The sequence below is a fragment of the Tenrec ecaudatus genome, chromosome 10 (genome assembly GCF_050624435.1).
Source record: "Tenrec ecaudatus isolate mTenEca1 chromosome 10, mTenEca1.hap1, whole genome shotgun sequence".
Taxonomy (NCBI): Eukaryota; Metazoa; Chordata; class Mammalia; order Afrosoricida; family Tenrecidae; genus Tenrec; species Tenrec ecaudatus.
The window spans coordinates 32,901,157-32,924,929 of record NC_134539.1 but is presented as its reverse complement, the minus strand read 5'-3'; the positions used below and the strand labels follow the sequence as shown (position 1 = coordinate 32,924,929).

Here is a 23,773-nt window from a genome sequence, read left to right as displayed (position 1 = left end):
AACATTTGCTTTCTACTTGAGCCCTTGGTATCAGCTCATTTTTCCCCTCTCCCCCTGCTCTCCCTGCCTTCATAAACTCTTGATAATTTATAAATTATTATTTTGTCATATCTTACACTGTCCAACGTCTCCCTTCACCCACTTTTCTGTTGTCCGTCCCCCAGGGAGGAGGTTATATGTAGATCCTGTAATAGGTTCCCCCTTTCTACCCCACCCTCCCTCCCCTCTCCTGGTATCGCCACTCTCACCACTGGTCCTGAAGGGATCATCTGTCCTGGATTCCGTGTTTCCAGTTCCTATCTGTACCAGTGTACATCCTCTGGTCTAGCCAAATTTGTAAGGTAGAATTGGGATCATTATATTGGGGGGGTGGGGGAGGGAGCATTTAAGAACTAGAGGAAAGTTGTATGTTTCACCTTTGCTACACTACACCCTCCTCCTCTAGACCCTTCTTTAAGGGGATGTCCAGTTGCCTACAGATGGGCTTTGTGTCCCCAATCTGCACTCCCCCTCATTCACAATGATGTGATATTTTGTTCTTTGATGCCTGATATCTGATCCCTTTGACACCTTGTGGTCAAGCAGGCTGATGTGCTTCTTCCATGTGGGCTTTGTTGTTTGAGCTAGATGGCTGCTTGTTTACTTTCAAACCTTTAAGACCCCAGATGCTATATCTTTTGATACTCGGGCACCATCAGCTTTCTTCACCCTTGCTTATGCATTGGGGAGCAGGGGGGCTCTTTTTAAAAGACTGTTGTGAAGTTTGTACTCCATGTAAAGTGATGAGAAAAAAATAGGTGCTCAATAATGTTCTTATTAGGTGGCAGTAGTGTGGTAAGGACTAAAAAAAACCCAGTATCTTTTATAGGAGTTAATTGTTTAAATGATTTGTAAGCAGGGCCACAGGACATGAAGCTCTTGAGGGAGTTTGCCAGAAAATGTTCCCCAAGGAGCCACAAGGCAGGGGCGAAGGTTTTTTGGAGGAACTGTCTAGAGTAGACTGAGGTGGCAGAATTGACTGGCTGAGGCCGGTAAACCATGCTTTGGAGTTGGGCCTCTAATTTGTAGGCGACACTAAGGGGAATCACTGGCGGTTTTTAGACAAGAGATGAACACAGATGTGAGCCTTACAGAAACCCCAGGGGCTACTGTTTTCACCTGGAAGGGGGCAGAGCAGGAGTCAGGAGGGTCTGGAGGACGAAGTTGTAATAATCAAGTTGAAATCAAACAGTAGCTGTGGCAGAGGAGATGGAGAGGAGGAAATGCATTCCAAAAAGGTGAAGGGTGGGTGGTGGTGGTGGTATGTGTGTATGTGTGTGTGTGATGGAGCACTAGAACTGATTGTGATGATTTGAAAAGCTAGTTAATCATGGAAGCGTATGGTATGTGAATACTGTGTCAAGGAAACCACAAAAACAAAAAAGTAATGTTGACATAATGTGAACAATGTAACTAATGTCATTGAACAATATGTATAGACATTGTTTAATGAGAACCTAATTTGCTATGCAAACTCTTACCCAAACACACTAAAATATGTATTTTTAAAAAGATGTGTACTTGTATTAGGTTTAAAGGGGTGTGTGTGTGGGGGGGGTGTGTGTGGCGGGCCTACCTATCACATCCTCCACCATTCTGGCAAGAGCCTGGGCCTCCAAACCTCAACACAAGCCAGTGACGTCAGCTCTAAAGGACCCCTTAAACTGGTTCAGCTCATCCCCTCCATCACCCTGGCAACAGCTTCGGCCTGCCTTTGTGTCACACATACCAGGCGTCCTCGCAGTTAGAGGCGCCCCTACACCCGGCTCTTCGGGGCCAGCGGGCGCAGAGTTCCACCCTTCCCTCCTGGAGAATTCTGCACCTGCGACCTGGGGGTCCCAGTTGGAAGACAAGACCCCCACCCCCCTCGCCACCACCACACACACTAACCTAAGTGTTGGAGCCCCTCCGAGGACTCCAACCGGAGCTTCCTCAGGAAGGGCCCCTGTCGCGGTTAAGGGCGCGTAGCGGGGCAGGGTGGGGGAGGAAGGGTGGCTCGTGGGGGCGGGCACCGGATGCGGGGAACCACCGGCAGCGGCAAGCGGGGTTCCTAGGGCGGTGGTGCTTCCGAAGGCCTGGCGGGCGGGGAGGTGGGGGCGCGAGAGCTTGGCTTTGACCGAGCTGGGGGTCAGGGTTCCGCCCCAATCGGAGAGGAGGCTCGCGCTCGGGCTTCGGGAGCGCAGCCCGCGGGCCGCCTCCGCCGCCAGCCCGGGAGCGAGTCCCCAGCGCCCCCTGCGGGCGAGGCGCGGCGTCGCCCGACGCCACTGCGCAGGCGCACGACGGCCGGCCGCGACGTCCCGCGAGACGTAGGCCGGCGCTCGGGGCCGCCCCGGAAAGACCCCGAGCCGCGCCCGCCACGTCCGTGGAACCGCGCTGACGGACGCGCCTCGTCTGTGGGCTGAGGAAACTACCGCCACCCACACCCCAATGTCGCTCGTCAGTGGGATTTCTGTTAAAGGTTTTTCCCCCACTTGCCTGTCAATTTGTCGCTTGCGTGTTGCTATACAACCTAGAAGCTCCTGACACCAGCTTCAGACCAGTCAGGTCACCCCGGTGGGGTGACAGGGTTCAACGCAGCTTCCAGACTGAAGACAGGCTAGGGAAAAGGCCCTGGTGATCCTCTCCTTGGAAACAACCAGTGACAACGATGACCATGCCCCTCAGGTGGAAAGACACTCAAAACGGAACTGGGCAAGAGCTGCCGCCTCCCAGTAGAGACTTTAATGGAGTAGAAGGAGCCCAGCGTTCAGGACCTTCATTTGCTGCTGGGGCATGATTTGAAATAAGAACAGAACAAAAAACAAACCACCACCCGTTAGCAATTAGAATATGGAACGTGTGAATCGAGAATAAGTAACTGGAAGTCAAAAAATGAAATGGAACAAATAAAGATTAAGATCCTATCCTGTTTTCCTGAAAGTAAGACATTCCCGAAAATAAGACCTATTTACAGTTTGCCTCTCGCTGAAATAAAAGACATCCCCCCAAAATAAGACCTCCCTGAAAATAAGGCCCTCCGAAGCTGCCATACTCTGGACTCTGGACCATAGCACTGCTGCGCAGCTCACTGTTGGCCGCAGCACAGCTGGAGCAGACAGGTAGTACGAGGTCTTTTTAAATAAAACAATAAACAATAAATGTGTGCCACATTCTTCTAAATGGAAAAATAAGACATACCCTGAAAATAAGACCTAGCACATCTTTGGGAGCAAAAATTAATAGAGAAATGGTAGCTATTAAAGAGCTGAAATGGACTTCTTAGGCTGTTGTGAGTCAGACAGTTATATGGTGCTCTGTGCTGGGAAAGAGAATGGAGCGCAAGTGTCTCGTTCATCATCAGAATCTATTATTCAAGAACTATCCGGAAATACACTACTGTCAATGATAGGATAGCATCCAGGTGCCTACAAGGAAGACCAGTTAATACAACTCTTACTCACGTTTATGTCCAGACCACTAAAGTTAAAGATGAAAAAACGGAAAACCTTATCAGCTTTTCAAGTCCGAAGTTAATAAAATGTGCAATCAAGATACATGGATAATTATTGGTTATTAGAATGTGAAGGTTGAAAAAGGGCCTTGGTGATAGAAGCAACATGAGAGATCAAGTGATAGAATTTTGCAAGATCAACAATTTATTCATTGCCAGTACCTCTTTTCAACAACACAAATGGTGACCACTTATTGTCCTTGCTGGATGAAACACACAGGAATCAAATCATCTGCATCTGTGGAAAGTGATTGTGGAAAAGCTTAATATTCTCAGTGAGAATGAGTGCCAAAATAAGACCTTGAGTATATCCTGCCTGAGTTTAGAAATCATCTCAAGATTTGACACATTGGACACTAATTACCAAACACTAGATAAGTTGTGGGATGAAACCAAGGACCTCATATACCAAACAAGAAAAGGTCATTAAAAAGATCATGTATGCCAGAAGAGGCTAAAACATTCTTTTAATTATAGACTAGTGTGGTAGTCACCTAATCTGGTGTCAATGTAAAGATTAAGAGTGTAGGGGTGTACCAAGGGCACATGAGGGAGGGGGAAAGAGGAGGGAGGGGGAAAAAAAAGAGGACCTGATGCAAGGGGCTTAAGTGGAGAGCAAATGCCTTGAGAATGATTGGGGCAGGGAATGTATGGATGTGCTTTATACAATTGATGTATGTATATGTATGGATGGTGATAGAGTTATGTATGAGTCCCTAATAAAATGTAAAAAAAGAAAAGAAAAAATGATTAGGGCAAAGACTTTACAGATGTGGTTTACACAATTGATGTATGTATATGTATGAACTGTGATAAGAATTGTATGAGCCCCAATAAATTGTTAAAAAAAAAAGTGTAGGGGTGGAGTCTAGGCTCTGAATCTGGAGATAGCTAATGAGACTTCTGTGTTAGCATGGCCTTCTCCTGAGAATTCTGGGTAATTTGGTACTTCCTCTTTGGAGATGGAAGACACCTCTCTCTCTCTCTCTCTCTCTCTCTCTCTCTCTCTCTCTCTGCTACTTCCTGGGAGACATTGCAGAAGACAAGCTACATGGACACAACCAGACCTCGGAAGCCAGAGAAGCCACAGAGAGACCCCTGCCAGCACTGAGGTGCTTACAACGCCACTGGAGCCAAAGACTTTCTACCCACTGGCTTGTGATCTTGCATTTGGCTTCATTGCATGTGTTTCATGAGTCTGAAGAGGATTTTATAAATTGGTATCAGATATATGGGCTAATATCAGATTTATGGCCTTGGACTGGTCTGGGTTGGGATATTTTCTCAATGTTTAATTCTTCTTGTACAAAACCCTCTCCCTCATAGACATATGCGTGTTTATGAATGTGTTTCTCTAGTCTACCCAGACTAACACAACTAGTTAAAATGAATGGAAGATATCATGAAGCAAGAGGTAAACAGCAGGTTTCAAAAGGCAGCTTGAAAAGACAAAGTGAAGGAACTGTGTAAAGAAGTAGAGTTAGAACATCAAAAGGGAAGAGAACTCCGGATATTTTCCATGCTAAGACAACTGACTAAAGACAACAAAATTAGGCTTTGAATTGCAATACTGAAGGATCCTGAAAATATCGAACAAGGCAGCAAGCATCAAACAAAGATGAAAAGAACACAGTCACTGTACCAAACAGAGCTGGCGGATGTTGAACTATTTCAGGGATAGTGCTTGGTCAGGAACGGACTTTATTGAAAGAAGACATCCAAACTACACTGACAGCACTGACGAAAAACAAGGTTCCAGGAATTGACAAGACCAACTGAGATGTTTCAGCCAACAGATGCAACACTGGAAACACTCATTTATGCTATGATATTTGGAAGGCAGTATCCTGGCCAACTGACTGGAAAAGATCCATATTTGTGACCATTCCAAAGAAAGGTGATCCGACAGAAAAGGAAAATTGTTGCAATAATATTAAAATCACTCGTAATTAAAATAATGAAAACAGTACAATGACAGAACTGTCAGAATCCAAGCTTACTTCAGAATTGTGAAATGAGAGATATCATTACTGGTAGTAAGTGCTTCTTTACTGAAAGCAGAAAATACCAAAAAGATTTTGCCCCTGTCTGGACTATGTATAAGCAATCAACTGTGTAGGTCATAACGAATTATGAATAATACTGTGAAGAATAGGTATTCTAGAATATTTACTTGTGCTTATGAGGAACCTGTACATTGGCCAAGAGGTAGTAGTTCAAATAGATCAAAGGGATATGAGTAGTTTAAAATTCACAAAGGTGTGGTGGGTCAGGGTTGTATCTTTTCACTATAGATATTTAATCTGTATGCTGAGCTAATTATCTGAGAAGATGGACTACCTGAAGAACGCTGCAGCCGGGTCGCAGGAAGGCTCATAATGACCTGAAATATGCAGAAAATACAACCTCGCTTGCTGTAAACGAAGAGGACTTGAAGCATCTCTCGATGAAGACTACAGCTCAACATAAAGAAAACAAAAATCTTCACAGTTGAATCCATAAGTCACAACATGATACGTGGAGAAAAGATTGAAGGTGTGAAGGATTTCATTTTACTAGGATACACACCATCCATGGAAACAGCAGTCAAGAAACTTGAGCTATGGCCTGGCTGTGTCTAGAGACATATGCTGTAGCTGTGGACGCCTCCTCTGGAGGCCACTCACACAACTTTGAAGGGCTCCTTGCCACACCGCCATGGCCAGTCAACTTGCCTCACTCTACCAAATACCTACTATTTCTTTTCCTTTCCGTAGTTCCCGGTGCTTTCTTCAGGGGTCTTCCTTGTCTCATTGATGTGAGTCCAGCCAGAAGGTGTGCTCTATCCAGGAGGTTCCCTTGGACCAGCCACTAGTGCTTTTTGAGCTTCCAGCTTTCTCAGTCTTTCTGAAAGTCTAGGCAGGAGGATAGGTATAAGGCCCAAACTTGGAGAGGAAGGAGCTTTGGGACAGCCAATGGTTCAATGACAGAAAAGTCTTGGGGAACTACTTATAGATTGGGCAGGGCCTCAGAAACCAACTAGCCAAGGTCCACTTTGGCCTTGCCCCGCACTCTTTCAAGATGGGTGTGAATTTCCAAGCCAGTTCTGCCTCTAAGGAGGGAAAGAGCTGAAACTTGGAGAGGGATGACTTTCTCTCTCTCTCTCTCTCTCTTCTAAGTTGGATTTTTGGGGGAGGGTCTATTCTTTCTCTTTTTGAATTGTGATTTTATATATTACTATTTCAGCTGTAAAAATATGTACACTTCAGGGATATTAATTATGTTCACCATGTGTGCGAAGGTCACCATTACGTTCCACAGTTTTCATCACCTCTAACAGAAACTTAGTGCTACTTAACCAATCACTCCTCCCTTCCCCCTTCTGCCTACCCTCGTAACTGCTAATAAACTGGGTTCTTTATCCCAGATATTTCTTTAAAAAAATCATTTTATTAGGGGCACATACAACTCATCACAATCCATCCATACATCAATTGTGTAAAACACATTTGTACATTCATTGCCCTCCTCATTCTCAAAACATTTGCTCTCCATGTAAGCCCCTGGCATCAGCAAGTGGTTTTTTCCCCCTCCCTCCTCGCTGCCCCCTCCCTTATGAACCCTTGATAATTTATAAATTATTATTTTGTCATATCTTGCACTGTACGATGTCTCCCTTCACCCACTTTTCTGTTGTTCATCCCCCAGGGAGGAGGTTATATGTAAATCCTTGTAATTGATTCCACCTTTCCACCCCACTCTCCCTCCGCCTTCCCGGTCAGATATATTTTTTTCCAGATATTTCATATAAGTGGTAATGACACCCTGTTTAACCTTCTGTCTCCGACATATTTCACTTGGCATCCTGTTGTCAAAGTTGAGCCGTGTTGTAACCTGCATCAGAACTTCCTTCTGAGACAGACAGACCAAGCCTTGGTGACTGCATTTGAACTGCAGCCTTGCATCCAGCCATGCCCAGAGCGGATCGGCCTTCTCAGCCTTTTGGTTATGTAAGCTAAGAAATTCCCTTGTTTGCTCAAGTCAATCTGAGCTGTTTCCATCTCTCGTAACAAGGGCTGACTAATTCTGGAGGGGAAACACCAGCAGACCAAGGCCGGTAAAGATGCTAAATTTCTGAGATCTTCTCTATTGCTCAACTCCTCCACGAGCCACCGTCCTTGGACTTATGTAAATGCCTTAGCATGCCATTTAGCCTGGAGATATTTTTGCTGTGTGTGGGGGTGAACCCGATTTCTTGCCTAGCTTATATATCTCTAGAACGATACAGCTGAAGGAGGCCAGTGAGCCTGGTGGCTGGGCCTCATGCCCGTTGCAAGCAGCACCCTGTCGGCCTCTTTCTGAACCCTGCCACGGATGGGAGCTCACCAACTCACCAGGAGACATGCTCCAGTCTTTTTTATGGATAGAACTTGTTTCATTTGGAGCAAAATTAAAAATATATATATTGTTGTAAAAATCTCCACATTTGCCAGTTCCTTAGTACTTCTTCACCCCCCGCTGTGCCACAATCGCAGAATCCCTTCCGCTTGCATTTGACAGCCGTGCCATGAAGAGCTAACCCTCCTAATGGCCTAAGTATTTGTCCTGTTCCCTCCCACTCACCCCACTCTCAGGCAAGCTTTCTAAAATCATTTAGAACTCTTTTGAGGACGTATTGGCAGCCTGTTTATCATGCTATGCTCTAAGTCCCTCTTCACGTATGGTGCTAACAAGTGAACTTGATGTCCAGGCGCATGGGGAGGAGGGGCCTGCCTCTCTGATTGGGCACTGTGTCTATGGGAGCTTCGTCAGGGACACGCCCTCAGCCCAGTGTAAGTGGAGGAGTGCTTACTGTAAGGGCCCCTGGGGTTAGTAGGACACTTAGGGACCATGGCTCGATTGCGCCTCCGAAGACTGTCATCAGCTATGGGACTGTCACCACAGAGGTCCTTAATAGCTGCCATCCAGTGGAGTCCAACTCACCTCGACCCTATGGGTCAGAGCAGAAGTTCCCCCACGGGGTTTCTGGGCTATGAACTTTATGGAAAGTGGGTCACAGGCTTCTCTCCCAGATAGCCGCTAGGTAGGTTCCAACCGTCCACCTTCCAGTTAGCAGCGAAGTGTGTGACCGTCACATCACTATGGCTCCTTATTATAAATAGAAGAGAAAACGAAAGGATTGTAGACAACGGGAAATAATTCTTCATGCTCCTGGCCCTCCAATCCTAGGATCCGGGTATTCTTCAGCTTGGCTTCTTTTGATTGTATCCAACTTTCATCCTGCCCCGTCTCGCCATCCTTAATTGTATGTATAGTCTCTGCTACATATTTCTGCTTCCTCACAAGTGTCGTATTTCCTCTTCTGTCTTATGACCTTGGTTAAATGCTTAATTATAGAAACAGCATTAGCACACAGTTAAAAATAAATCAATCAAATAGAACAGTGATTCTCAACCAGGAGTAACTGTCTTCCCCGCCCCCTACCTTACCCCACTCCCCTCCTGGACGTTTGGCAATATCTGGAGGGCTTGTTGCACTGGGACGGGTCCTTGTGGGTAGAAGTCAAATTGCTGCTAAACCTCTTACAATGGACAAGTCAGCCACACAACAAAGAGTTACCTGCCCCAAATGGAAATAGCATGGAAGCTGAGAAATTGTCCTGTGGAGGGGAAGAAAGCAAAAGGCTCCCTGCCCTGACCCCACTTCAGGGATTAGAGGTAACTCCAATGAATGACCCTTCAATCTGTCCACAGACACTTTCCCTGTATCTGCCAGTAAGACAGACTAGTCAGGGTGAAGAGATTTGGGGTATATGGCATCCCAATGAGGCATTCCCTCCCACACCCCCTCTGACCGCTCCCAGCTACAGAAAAGGGCTCTCTTGGGACCCGTTGAGCTTTGGGAAGAGAGAATTTCCTCCAGCCAAGTTTTTGAAGAACTATTTCCGAACCAAGACCAAGGACCTTTAGGGAGGTGACATCGTCCCAGAAGCAGCCTGCTTCCCAGGCACCCTCAGTGACTTTGCTGCGTCTCCCTGAGCCCCCAGAACACTAGCAGGCAGGTGGAGTCTTCCCCACCAGGTGGCCAGGAGATTGCAGGCAAACGAGAGGGCTGTGGGCTGAGACAGAAGAATCCCTGATGGAAGTGATGGGAGCCAGCCTGAGGGGTTAGGTGTGAAGCTAACTGAGCTATAAAATGTGGTCACAGCACTTCAAAAATCCCAAAGATTAATTTAGAGGATGATTATTACCGAAACTCAAAGTAAAAATTAAATAGAAAACACATCACACAAAAAATAGAGATGTGAATCATGTGATGAGAGATTTGACTTGCAAATACCATGGGTTCCAGGAGAAGAAAGAACCAGGAAAGATTTTGGAAATAATGATGGCAAGATGTGTACAAATGTGCTTGATACAATTGATGTATGGATTATTAAGAGAGCTGTAAGAGCCCCCCAAAATGATTTATTAAAATTAAAAAAACAGGAGCGAAGTGATCATAATTAGACAATAGATAAGATTTCCTCTGACCTTGTGGTTAGCAGCCTCATATGTAACCACCAGGGCTCTAAGTATCCGTAGGAAAGATTCCACATTTCCAAGAAGAAAACTCTTTCTTTTCTCCTGAAACTCAGGAAGCTAAGAGAGAACACAGTGGGCTGTAGGCGGTTGACATAAAAGACCAGTCTCCCCAGCCCAAGGTTCTCAGCTGACAAACAAAAGGCCAGTGGCTCACCCCACTGGGGAAAGATATTCGAGGAGTTGCAAAAGTCCCCAAGAACTTCATGTGGGACAAATTGTATAGAAAGAAGCTAATGAAACACAAGTCAACCAGAGCAGAGACAGGAAAACGCAGTGGAGAGCAACAGAGCGTGACCTACATATTTATCCACATATTTAGAACGTGCCAGTGCTCAGGGAGGCCTCTTGAAGCAGCTAAAACTCTGTGCCAAGGGTATCTAGTCAGGACTAATGGATCCCAATAAAACTCAGGAATCAGGGGGCAGTAAAGTGGTTCCAGAAATTTAGTGGGGGTGAGGGCTGGAGGAGGGAGAGGGAAGGAAAGAGGTCGTTAAAGAGCTCATCTTATTTGGGTGGGAGGAAGTAGAAGATAATTAGGGCACTGGAGGGAGCCGCGTAACTGGAAGAGTCTTGTGAGTCTACGTAAGAGAACTGGAAAAGAAGGGTGACTGTACATAGAGCAGCAACCTCCAAATTAACAAGGGGGAAATGGAATAAATTGCAGTTCGTTCAATCCAGCAATGATAGAGAAGAATGAACAATGATGTTAATAAATTTAAAAACAAGTAAGATGGAAATAATAGAATTAAAGACATTGCTCATAGCATTAAATATGACTGAACTGAATTCTTCCATTAAATCAGACCGAAGAACGTATTACTTAAAAGGAATACTTAAAGTGATAAAGACTCAAAATAAAAATGTGGGAAAGAATATCAGGCGAATAAACTGAAAGCAGGAGCAAGGTTGATCTCAAACAAGGGTAATTTATTTCTCTTACAGGCTGGAGCCGGGATAGGGTGTCAGGTCGGGTGTGGATGTGGCAGGGGAGTGTGGGGTGGGTGGGAGAGAATGAAGATCGCCCTCAAAGGTTTAGAAGGAATTTAGGGGTGAGAGAAACGGTCTATTATCTTGGTGGTTACAGAGTGAATAACTGTCAAAATGCATAGGACAGTACACTTAAGAGGGACAACAAACCTCACTGTATGTACATTGCAATGGAAGAAGGCTGCTTAAAGAAAGAAAATTATTACTGTGTCCGCAAAATCAGTTGCTAAGTAAAAAAAAACCCCAACAATGTAGCATCTTAAACACCCATAATTATCCCATGTCATGTTATTTCACTGAATTTCTACAGTGATACCAGTCTTAAAAAAGAGTGACAGTACTTAGCTCAAGATTTATTTTTTAAAAAGAACAAGAAAACAAAAGAAATCAGGAAACAATAAGGGCAGAAGCTGGCATTCATAAAGTGGAAAACAAACAAAAATACTAAAAGGAAAAATAAATTTAAAATTCAAAGTGAATACAACAGATACACTCCTTACAAGATTAACTAACAGGAGGGGGGGAGGCAGAAATAAAGTAAAATTAAGCAAAATTAGTTATGAGAAAGAAAACATCATTACAAGATAGAAGAAAGAATTAAAAAAGGAATTCCAAAGTGCAACTTAAACTTCCTGGGTAATCAATCGAAAAATGTCAGGAAATGAATACCTTCCAAAATGAGTAAAATTGCCCAAGAGAAAGAGGAAAGCTAGAATAGCTCAATTTACTCTAGAAAAGACTGGAACAGCGATGAGAGATCAACTTTTAAAAAGAGAAAAATCAGATGGTGGTACCTATGACGTTTGTCTGATCTTCAGTAATCATTTCTACGGCTCTAATTTCAAACTCACTGCCATTGAGCATTGACCAACTGCTCACGGGAGCAGAAAAGCCCAGCCTTTCTCCCAAGGAGCTGCTGCTGGTGGTGAACTGCCATGTCATTCATGCTGGTCAAGAAAAAGAAGGGGGAAAAGAGAAATCGTATAGAAAAAGAAGCGAAGTCCCCATATGGAATATATAACCAAGCCCAGCATAATTTAATACATCCCCGTAAAGACTCTAACTGAGGGAAATCCCTGAAGAATAATGACTATTTACTAAAACCCAACAGCAAAGATCGTTCTCAAGAGTGACTGACTAAAGTCATTTCTATGAAAATCAGGCATTAGAGAGGGGGGGGCTGCTGACACCCTCGCCCTCACCAGGGAGGCTAGGGACTTGGTCTTATTTCTACACCAGTCCCCACCAGCCATTTCGTTGAGAGCTGCTTTTTGGGGAGGGGGTGGGGAACGCTGATTCTCCTGCATGTGTGGGGACCCACCTCTGGCTGCCATGTGGGCCCTCGCCTGGGCTGACCCCTGGGTCACGAGAGAAAGCGCGAAAGCGAAGCGGTGTTGGGCTACAGGTGGGAGCCTGGCTAATGGGCCCTGGAGGAGGCGTTGACAGAGTGGCTGGTTCATCAGCGCGTGGCCCAGATCCATTCATTGACTCACGCTGCCCTGCCATGGCTTCTTCAAGGGAGCGGCAGGTCACAAGTCAGCGAAGGTTTACCTAGCTGTTGAGGTGGCCATGCAACACTTTTTACACGACTTGCTCAGTGACATTGCCTACCGTCTTCATGGCAGACCAATGTTCTCATTATGTCCTCCCCGTGGTTTCATTTCCAGGCATCTGTCTTCCCTGCTTTGTTCTAAAGTCACTGTTAACCACCTGGTCTCGGACGGATGAGGTTTCTAAAGAAGCACAGTATGTACATACGTATGGGTTACTGTTTCCTATTAATTACTACTTTATTAATGGTATTCTACAAAGTGGACCTCAGGGTTCAGTTTTGGTTCCAGGTTTGAAGAGTATTTCAGGGAGATGGTCTCAGGGAGTCCTTAAGTCTCAATGACCCACTATCTTAAAAAATGTACATAGGAATTTGGGGTTCTGTTGTCCACTGTCCCCCCACTCAGGGTCTAGCTACTGTGAGTCTGATAAGCACAGCTGAACGTGTTAGCCGGGCACCATCTAGTTTCGGAGTAGATGTGACCCTAACTCTTAAGAAAGGAGAAGGGAAGAGAGCCAGAGAGCTGGAATAAGCGCTGGTAATACGAAGACAAGCTGCAGTCCCCATCACAGCAGGCTGCTCTGGGCATTCGTCCCAGACGCCTTCTCTCATGCTAAGACAGTGCTTCTTCCAGGTTTTACATTGCTTGCCTAGGGGGTAACCTAGACCCTCGCTTCTGAGGGGTCCCAGCATGGCGGCTCTGTCCTTTGCAGGTTATGGTGACCGCAGTGGCCTGTTTGTGCTTAATCACTGGGTGGGAGCATCAGTTGGCAGCCAGGAACCCCTGATCTCTACATGATAATCAGGTTCACGATCCGTCAGGATAGCCAGGCACCATGAGCCAGGGTGAACTCTGTGGAGTCTCTCTCTCTCTCTCCTTTCTGTTCCAGCTCCCACTGCTCAGTGATCATCTCCTTATTTTCCCCAATTCCTGAGAATGAGAATTTGGTATGTTTACATCACTTCTTACTTCCAAACCAGACCACCCCATTGGATCTTGGCTAGTCTATGGACCAGTCGGTCTTTGGATCAGTTGTCTACTTGGCTATTTCAATCAGCTGGTCAGAATTTGATATCATAAATTTCAGAGGCTAAGGCTTCATCGGCAGCAGGGGTTTGCCCCCTTCCAAGAGGCTGAAACAATGTTAACATTCTTGGTAAAGAAGCTGGGTCCTATTTGTTAAGCCAGGATTCCTTCCATCGTATACATATATAATTTACTTTGTGAACGCTTAATGTTCAATAATTGCTGGCTATTATTATCCACCTGTACCAAGTTTCTTTCTGTGGTTTGGAGTCATCATTTGCTGCAATGTTGGTTTCGGTCTCGGGTTTGCCATCCAGACCACCGCTTTTCCTTTCCGCTCTGCTTGCTCGCTTTTTAGTTTGATGTGAATTTGTTTGTCATATTCCAAGTCCATCTCAGCTCTGCTTTCTAAGTCAGTGGTCATTTAAGACAGGACTTGCCAAGGAGGGCCCTGGGCAAGTCACCAGTGGAGCTCTTTCGCTCCAGGGATTCAGAGATCTGCAGAGCTCATCAATGCTGCTGCGATGGCTCCCGTCTCACCAGTGCTCTTGTGCCAGATTTTGGAAGCCGATGGTGCTGAAGTCTAGACCTGCTAGAACCCCAGCAATGAGACATCAGATCATGGTGACGTCAGACATCCTCTACACCATCTGTAGGAAGCGACGAGAACTTTGGAGATTCTGACGTGCTCTTTCCATTGCATGGTGCTTTCTCCAGAGTTCAGGAAACTTTGTAACTTTATGTTGCGTCATTTCATGTTGCTGCTGTCACCCAAAACCACAAACCTAGCAGCTTAAGCAATACAAACTCAGAATCTCACAGGTAGGGAGGCCAGCAAGCTAATGTGACTCTCACGAAAATCAAGGTGTCAACAGGCTTGGGTTCCTTTTGGGAGCCTCTAGGTGAGAATCCCTTTTCTTGTCTTCTCCAGCTTCCAGAGGCTGCCTGAATTCCTGGGTTCGTAACCCCCTTCCACAATCTTCAAGGCCAGCACCAACTGGCTGAGTCTGTGCCATGTATCACCTAGCTACCTCATCTGCCGGCATGTGATCTCTCTTCCGGCAGCTGAGAAAGATGTTCCTTTTGAAGGACTCATGGGACTCGATTGGATTAAAGAGACCATCTGACTTGCCAAGTTTTAGGACATCTTCTGATTTCCTAGTGTTGGCCAGACTTCAGCAGGACAAGCCTCTCTCCACACCAAAAATTCCTTCGGGATGGCATCCCCTTGGGGGTTCCCCTCCTTTTGTCTCCCTTCACAACCCAGAGGCCAGGGACCCACAAGAAAGGATTCTGGCATCTACCCTCTAGAGCAGCGGTTCTCAACCTGGGGGTCACGACCCTTTTGGGGGCCGAACGACCCTTTCACAGGGGTCGCCTGATTCATCACAGTAGCAAAATGACAGTGATGAAGTAGCAACGAAAATAATGTTATGCTTGGGGGGTCCCCACCACATGAGGAACTGTATGAAAGGGTGGTGGCGTTAGGAAGGTTGAGAAGCAATGCTCTTGAGTTTCCCAGGATGGTATTATGGCCCTGGGGATGCTGACGCCGTAAAAGCCCTGGGGTGTCTCGGGAATGTGGCCTGGTGTTAGTGTCCAGCCGCCAAAGCCACGTGAATGCCGGTGGTGCAAAGGCCACGTGTCCTGCTCATGGGGAAGGGGAGGATCCCGCTTTTCTATCTGCTTACCAATGGCAATGGCAGGGTGGTCTGCTTTAGAATGGGATGCAGGATGTCTTGAGGAGCCAGGCAGCCAGCACCAAAGCTCAGAGAAAGATAGCCCCCGACCCCCTACTCACCCACCCCAGTTAGGGCCTCGAGTCCTGCCTGGGACTGGGGCTGGGTGTGGTTTAATTCACCTCAGCTTCATCTGGGTGCCACCCTGCCCTTCTTAAGGTCCCCTGAGAGCCCAGCAAGACAATATGGTCTCTTTCTTCTGCAGCGTGCATGCACCCTGGGAGCTTGATGCAGGCGCTTCACCTGGCGTCGGGTCACGTTCACCTGTGTGTCGATTCTGAAAAGTGGAAAGCGGTGTACCGTTTGTGAGAGTCATGCAAGTGCTGATGCCGATGCCGTTAGTACCCACTCACCCACCCCCATTCCAGACACAAGTGCACTGACTGTGCCCACCCACCTTGCCACCAGCTGCTCTCCATGCCCCCAAATCACCCTCACAGGCCCCTGAGGCCCCCAGGGGCTTACCCACACACTCAGCTGTGGGCTGTGATCTAGGGGAGGCTCTGGCAGAATGCCTGGAGGTGAGCTCTTGGCGCCCCTCACCAAGGCCCTCAACAGCTGCAGCGACACCTCAGGACCCTGAAGCCCCACAGAGAAACACTAGTAGGACCTGTCACCCTGGCCACTGAAGACTTTGTATTAAACTGGCCCTTCATTTCCTGGCTAGGGGGAAAAGAGATGACAGACCTCCTTGGGCCCCGGTGTTTAATCCTCCAGGCTGGCCTTGACTCCAATGCTCACCTGGGGCAGAAGCAGGGACACCCATCCACCCGCTGTCTCCCTGAACACACATTCTTCGATGCCTCAGTGGGCACCACGCCACACACCACCCAACAGACAGTGAGAACGGTTAGGCTGCTGCGGTGAGCACTTTTTCCCTTCCTTTTTCCTCCAACAGCTGCAGAGGGGGTTTCTGAGGAGCGGATGTCGCTCACCGAGGGGTGGGCTTTCCCCACCCCCACACCTTGTCTTCCCCTAGCCCCTTCCCTTGCCAGAAGTCGGCCTTTTGGAGATTCCCCAGAGGAGGAGAATGGATGCATTTGGATGCCAGTGTTGGCGATGAATATCAAAGTGCCACGGACTGCCGGGCGAAATAGGTCTGGCTCAGAAGGACAGCCAGAATGCTCCTTAGAAGCCAGGATGGCATTCTTTGGACCAGGAAGGACAATCCCCAGAGAAGGATATCATGCTTGGGAGAGAAGAGGGTCAGCCACAAAGAGAAGACCCTCCACAAGATGGTCAGACCCAGTGAGAGACTGCAGCCATGGACTCAAGCGCGGCATGAGGCACAGGGTCCTCACTAAGGGGTCAACAACAGCCGACAACCTAGGAGGGAGCGTGCTGGGGTGCATCTCCTCAGCAGCCCCCTGCCCCCTCCCCAGGCATCCTCTGTCCTCCACGGTCAGCGGGTCTTCCCCTTCAGTCACTCCTCCACTCTGCCACATGCCCCTCCTTCCTGGGTGCTGGATGAGAAAGGACAGCATGGGGGCTTTCAAAAGGTTTCTTTCTTTTTTTTTTTTCCTGGAAGAACTAGGAAGGAAAGAAAACTAAAACCAGTTTAAGAAGGTATCAAAATCGTGTCTGGTATCAAGGGTGCACCCTAGGCTCCTGGCCTCTCTTCATCTCTCTGCCCCACTGTGGGGAGACCAGGAGGCTTCAGCCCTTCTTAATCCCAGGGTAGCCACCTCCCCCCCCCACCCCTCACTGTGGCTGCACAGGTTGTGTCTCCAGAGGTCAAGCTGTGAAGTGGCTAATGCTAAGGTCCCTGTGGGGTCCCTCATCCTCACCCCGCAGCCCAGGCCTCTGCCTCCTGGGTCATTCACAGGAACTGAGCTGTAAGGACAGAGGAGGCCAGGAGACTGGCTGGCCAGATGGGGAGAGGAAGAGGGCGACTGGTTCTCTGGAGAGCAACAAGGATGGAGGGAACTGGGATGTTCACAAAGGAGAAATAGGCTGGCCCGGGGTTCCTTGCAGCCCTAGAAAGGCTGTAGGCTTCCCAGAAAGAATCTACCTGTGTGTGCTGATGCTGGTGGTGAGGAGTCAGTCCTCAGCCACTGTGTTGGGGAGGGAGTTGGGCGCATACCGAAGCTTCCAAGTTCTGGGAGAGATGAGCACTATCTGGGGACCCTCATACCCAGAGCCCCTTTCTAGAAGGGCATACCTGCTGGAAGCCCCAGAATGGTGGGGAGATTGGGGGTGTACCACAGGCTCTACCGTGGAGCCCCATCCTGCAGCGCTGAGTTCCCTCTTCAGGGGTGGGCTGAGCATAAAGAGCTCTCAGTGCACATCCAAAAGCCTCCGTGGACAGGACAGCCAGCAGGAGAGGGGACAACCAAGGGGACAGGCATTTGGAGCTGCTTGAAGCTGCCTGTCTTACACAGGCAGGACAGGCCCAGGCCCTCCTCTTCCCTCCTCCGGCCCTGCCCTCGGGGGCAGGCCCAGGGATGTCTTCTGCTTCACTGAACCCATCTGGTGGAGCCTTGCTCACATCTTCCTCTTTTGTGACTGGAAGTCACAGGGCCAGGTGATGATCTGTGTGATTACGGAGTCTACAGAGCGGCAAGGGGGCTCGGGGCTAGTGGACAGACGAGGGGGCGAGACGGGTGGATGTCGAAAGTCTCGTGGCCATGGCTGAGGCCATCACCTATGCAGATCTGCGGTTCGTGAAGGTGCCCCTGAAGAAGAGCCTCTCCACCTGGCTAGGACAGGGTCAGGGTGATATCGCCTTGCTTCTGCCTGCATTCTCACCTCCCTCAGGACCCCAGCCAGGATTCCCACCTTGGTCCCCCTTCTCTCCTCTCCAGACCCAGAGGCTGATGAAGATGGGGAGCTCACCTATGAGAATGTACAAGGGCCCTCAGCACCACCGCTACCTGGGCCAGAGGATTTGGCTCCCTGTGGACCAGGGGAGAAAGCAGGTAGGGTCCCCCTAGGGGCTGTGTGTGTGTGTCCTGAACTGGGGAGGGCAATGCCCTGGGCAGAGAAAGGGTCTCTCCAGACAGAAGCATGAGAACTGGCTAGATGGGAGGGAGGGCTGCTAGGGGGGAGGGGGGAGAACCCAGTGGGCAGAGGGGCGTCTGAGGAGGCATGGGGATGAATTGTGGTGGGAATTGAGAAAGTGCTGGAGAGGGGCCCGGAGTCATTTCAGAGGGTGTCTTTGGGTGGGCAGTGCCGGGTCCTGAGGAAGGCTAAGAGGCAAGCAGGGGAGAGAGGACAGGAAGAACTCCTGGGGGACAAGGGTGTCCTGGACCAATTGGAGAGGGCAGTGTAGGCTGGGTTGCTGGGCGGTGGGAAGGGGAGAAGGTCCCTTCTCAGGGCTTCCCATGTCCATGTTCCCAGGGGTCCAGTCGGAGCAGACACCTGTGGCTTGGAGTTCGGTGACTTCCGCGGCAGCTTGGCGGGTTCTCCCCTGTGAGCGGCGGCGTCGGAGCTCCTTCCTGGGCCTCCCCCGGCCCGCGGAGGTCCCTGAGGGTCCCCGGGGGCTGTCACCCTTCCCCCAGACCCGTCACCCCAGGGCGGCGCTCCCAAGTCTCCCACGGCCCAGCTCCTTCCCGGTCTTTCCTCCCGGGCGCCCCCCAGTTCATCCCTTCAGCCCTGCGCCTGACCGCCCTCCTCCGCTTGTCCCCCAAGGCTGTGCCTCTCACTTGCACTACGTCCTGCTCGGCCTGCTGCTCGCCTGCGCGCTTTTGGCCGTGGCCGCCACTTGCCTGGGGGTGCACTGTGAGTAGGGCGCCTCGGGCGGGGCTTGCCACCGGGTCCCCAGCGCGAGCGCGCCCTCGAGTCCCCCGGCCCGTCGCCCTTCCCTTGCAGCGCCCCGGGCGCGCGAGCGGGCGAACGGACGGACGGACGGACCGTGGAGCGGGCTGGGGCCGGGTCCCCTCCCCGACCACGCGCTCTGGCCCGCAGACCTGCAGGTGTCCCGGCAGCTGCGGCAAACGGACGCGGTGCTGGGGGCCACCAACAGCAGCCTGCGGCAGCAGCTCGGCCAGCAGAGGGCCCAGCTGGGGCGCGGCGAGGACGAGCTGCGGGCCGCCCGGCGGGAGCTGGCCCAGAGCCACGAGGCCGAGCGCGCGGCGCAGGCGCTCCACCTGGCCGCCGGCGAGCAGCTGCAGGCCTGCCAGGCGGAGCGCGAGGCGGCGGCGGGCAGCCTGCGGGCCGAGGAGGCGCGCCGCGGGCTCCTGGAGCAGAGGCTGGGCGACGTGCGCGAGCAGCTCAAGGCCCTCCTGGCCTGTTCCGCAGGTACCGGGGCGGCGGGAGGCCGGGCTGGAGGAGAGCCACACCGCCGGGGAGATGGGGAGTGAGGCGGCGGGTGGCTGACCCAGCGAAGGGGCACACTGGATCCTAGACCGAGAGGGACTGAGCCAGCTCTCAGGGGGACCCTGGGGTGGGTTTGCGGGTGGCAGCCAAGAACCCAAGCAGCCTGCGAACCTCTGAACCTCCGGTGCCACTTGGCATGCCGGCTGTGCGGGGATCTGGGACTTTGCACGGTCTGGGACTTTTTTCATTTGGTGACTAATTGTATTTCTCTTTTGTGCCTTGTCCTAAAGAGAGACTAGATTGTCTCAATACATTTGAGGCGCCTTTCCCCCTCCCTCCATAAAAAAGGGCATCTACTCAAAGTGAGAGGGGATGGAGTGGGGTAAGGAAGTTTTCTGGGGAGCAAGTCAGCCACCAGGGGGGCAGCCAGGCAGTGCTGAGACACACAGTTCAGTGGCACCAAGACACAAACTGTACAAGGTGGGCACTTGAGTTCACCCAGAGTTGAGACTGCTAGGCCCACGGGTGCCCCAAGGATGGATGAAGTGGTTGAAGGGAAGGGCTCGAGTGTCCGTGTTAGGGAGGGAAGAAGGACCAGGAGAGCTGGTGGGGAGGGAGCCGCAGGCCAGTCTCTGGTTGGAGGCCTGTGCTGTGGGGAAGGGTGGGGAAGAGTGGGAGTCTGAAGTGGTTCAGCACAAGAGCCCTGTCCCTGCCCCTACACCGAGACCCAGGAAGTAAGCCTCACAAGGGGGATGGAGGCCAGGGCTGCTTCACAGGCCCTTGCTGACTCAAGCCTGGGAGATCATCTGGGTGCCCCACCCACCCACCAGACAGAGAGCAGCCTTGCCCCAGGTCAGCAGTCCCTCAACCTCAACTTGCTGGTCAGACTGCTTTCTCCTCTGTACCCCCTCGCCCTACCCCACAGTCGGGCTGCATTCATGCTTTCAAAGGGGCAGACCCTCCACCCAGCTTCCTATACCACCCCCACTCTGGAACAAAACTCCTCTCTGGAAAACTTCACATGGACTTTCTCTTCTTTGTAATATATATACATTTCTCTCTCTCTTTTCTCTCATCTATCTACACACACACACACACACACACACACACACACACACACACACACACACACACACAGACTCCTGAGCCTTCTACCATGCCTGCCACTTAACCTATACCTTCTGAGAGAGCCACCCTGGACTTCCCATAAGATGGAATCACCAAGAAGAAAGAAAATGCTTTGAGAATGATGAGGGCAACATATGTACAAATGTGCTTGACACAATGGATGAGTGTATGGATTGTGATAAAAGCTGTAAGAACTCCCAATAAAAGTATTTAATAATAATAATAATAATAGATGGACGTGCAATGGGTGGCTGCGTGGACACAGGGCAGTGTGGTGGACAGCAGGGAGAGGGAATGAGTGCTCCCAGGAGGGTGGAGCAGGACTGGAGAGGGTTGGGCTGGGCTGGGCTGACATTGGAGAGAAAGAGGGATGCATATTTCTCATGGACAGTCAGGCAAAGCAGGCGAGAGGAGACATGAATCCTGAGGTGAAGAGGAGGGAAGTGGAGAGGATTTCAGTGGAAGGGGAACCATGTGGTCTGATTGTGGAAGAACGGATGAGGGAGGGATGGCTTGAGGGGCATGGGGAGACTTGTGTATATGCAGTTGGGGATGCCAAAAAACAATTATGTGGGGCCTGGGTGAGGCTAGCACAAATGGGGGTATAGATTGTAATTTGTCAGAAATAACGACATCGACTCTAGACTCTATTGAAATACACCTCTGATTGCTAGAAAGTCGTGTTGAATGCAAAGGCCCTTTAGGGAGTGTCCACTGGCCTAGTACTTCCAGTGGAGGCAAAAAAGAGTGAGCCAGCAAGGGCTAGGCACCACTGAAGGGGTCACATTCATCCTAAATAGGGCTAAGTCCTTTCTCCTGGGTCTGTCACACCCTCTGCTTTTCAGAAACCTGCTGTCCTGTGGGCTGGCTACCCCAGAGGGAGCGCTGCTTTTACTTCTCACCAACTAAGAAAACTTGGGAGGAGAGCCGAAAAGATTGTAAATCTCTGTCCTCCGACCTGGCTTCATTCAAAGAGTCTCCACAACTTCACTATTCCGTAAGAATACCCTTACCCACTGACGAGTTGGGGTCTGCTAGGTCAAGGAACATATGCCCTCAGACATGGCAGGGCACATGTGGCACTGGCATGCATGCTGGGCTTGCCAGGCCTGCGGTGATAGCCGACCACGCTTTACCATGGAGCCTGCTTACAGCCTGGGTATCACAATACAGCGCTCCCCGAGGCCCAATGAGCTGAGCGGAGTTGGCGGAAGAGTTTTATAAATTTATGAGCCATCTCTACTTCAACCTGTTTCTCATCCCCGGCTGCTACACAGGCTTCTTGGAGGCTCAGGGCCTCTCAGGGACAGATATATCACCTGTACCTGGTCGGCTGGATGCTGGGGTGGGCTCCCTGTGACCAGAACAATCCATCAAATGGTCCCCTTCCAAAGGCTGGCAGAGTCTTCACCAACTGGGAGGTGAAGTAAAGGGTGAGCCTGCCCCTGCAGGGTGGACACTGGACAGATGCAGGCACAAGCCCTTTTCCACAAGCATAGGCCTCCGGAGGGTGGTTATTTCCTTCCTGTATTTCTCAGCACGGTCCACAAACCTCGTGTGTCTCTGAATCTCCCTTCAGACGAAATCCAGAACAATCTCATACTTGTTGCCATCACAGGCTGTATCTGATTCGTACTGGATTGGCCTCAGGTTTGATAAGACCTGGCAGTGGGTTGATGGCACACCATTCGCTGACTATAGACTCTCCTGGTAAGTCTGTTAGGACTTTTGGTCAACACCAAGTTCCCTTCCTAATGATTTACATTTCCTCCCTAGGTCCCGCTCCCCGAAATCTTTCACAAATCAATATTGTCATTGCCCTTTTGTCCATTGATTAATAACTGTCCAGAGCAGTCTTATGCTCTATTCTGTCCCCAGCACTTGGTTCAGGCCTAAACCATCTTTCCCTCCCTCAGCTGAGGATTCAGCCAGGGCTTCACAACTGACAGTGAGGAACCTTGGTGGCACAATGGTTACACGATCCATAAGGTCACCAGTTCGAAACCACCAGCCACTCCTCAGGAGAAAGATGGGACATTCTTCTCCTGTAAAGCATTATGGTCTTGAAACTCTCAGGGCAGCTGGACCCGGACTTGATGGCAGTGAGGAAGTGGCAAGGGGCCCTGCTGGTGGGGTGGCCAGGCTGCTAAGCACTTCAAAGGCCTCAGTCGCTCCTAGGGAGAAAGAAGAGGCTCTCTGCATGTCTCAGAAACCCTATCCAGTGGTCACTGCATTGGAATTTGGTCTGGTCACAGCTGCTGAAGAACCTTGGCACCCTAACCTACCTTCCCACCCTTTGGCAAGCCTGCCCAAATGTTCCGAGTGGAGTGGGTGCTAGGGCTTGCCCAGGGAGGTGAACTAGAGAGCAATGAGGTGGCTTCAAGCTCAGCCCCAGGGCCCTGGGAGCAGGGTTTACCTCCCATCTAGTTTTCTCTTTAAGACCTTGACTTTCCCCTCCCTGGTCCTAGTGCCATTTCTGGTTGGGGTCCAGCCACTGGATCCCGAGCCCCACTCAAGCACGGCCGGTGTCGGGGATGTGGGGTGAGTTAGGGCTTGAGTAAGATTTTAAGAGCTGACTCTGACTTGACTTTACCACCGAACAGGTATGATGGAAACTGTGCTGCAGTACAAAAAAATTGGCGGTCAACACTGCAGGATATTAGGTGTTCAAACATGTTACCCTACATCTGTGAGATGCCAGCCCTCAGAGATTCAGACAGGGACCACCTTGGGCACTTCTGAGCTGGGTAAGTGTGTGTGTGTGTGTGATGGGAGACTTAGGGAAGGGGATCTCAGAGCAGGGTTCCAGACTCAGAGGGAAAACTGGTTCCTGGGGAAGGCAGTCCTGTTCAGGGGCCTCTGTAGCAGCCTGCCTGCTTGTGTCGAGGCGGGCAGGGCCTACACTGAAGGCAGGCTGGGGTGGTGGCTGTCTGGAGCCTGGGGAGGTAAAGAAGCTGCTTGAGGGTTCTGGGGAGCTCCCTGCTGCCTTAC

General features: G+C 50.0%; 1 protein-coding gene across 1 annotated transcript; it reads left to right on the top strand.

Moving 5' to 3' along the window:
* The first annotated feature begins 18,024 nt into the window (after positions 1 to 18,024).
* On the top strand, positions 18,025 to 23,525 carry CD72 (CD72 molecule). Its single transcript, XM_075560099.1, has 7 exons — positions 18,025 to 18,106; positions 18,202 to 18,315; positions 18,737 to 18,808; positions 19,028 to 19,117; positions 19,304 to 19,636; positions 21,628 to 21,779; positions 23,386 to 23,525. Exons 1-7 carry the CDS (start codon positions 18,025 to 18,027, stop codon positions 23,389 to 23,391), a joined length of 849 nt encoding a protein of 282 aa, XP_075416214.1. The 3' UTR covers positions 23,392 to 23,525.
* Positions 23,526 to 23,773: the final 248 nt, after the last annotated feature.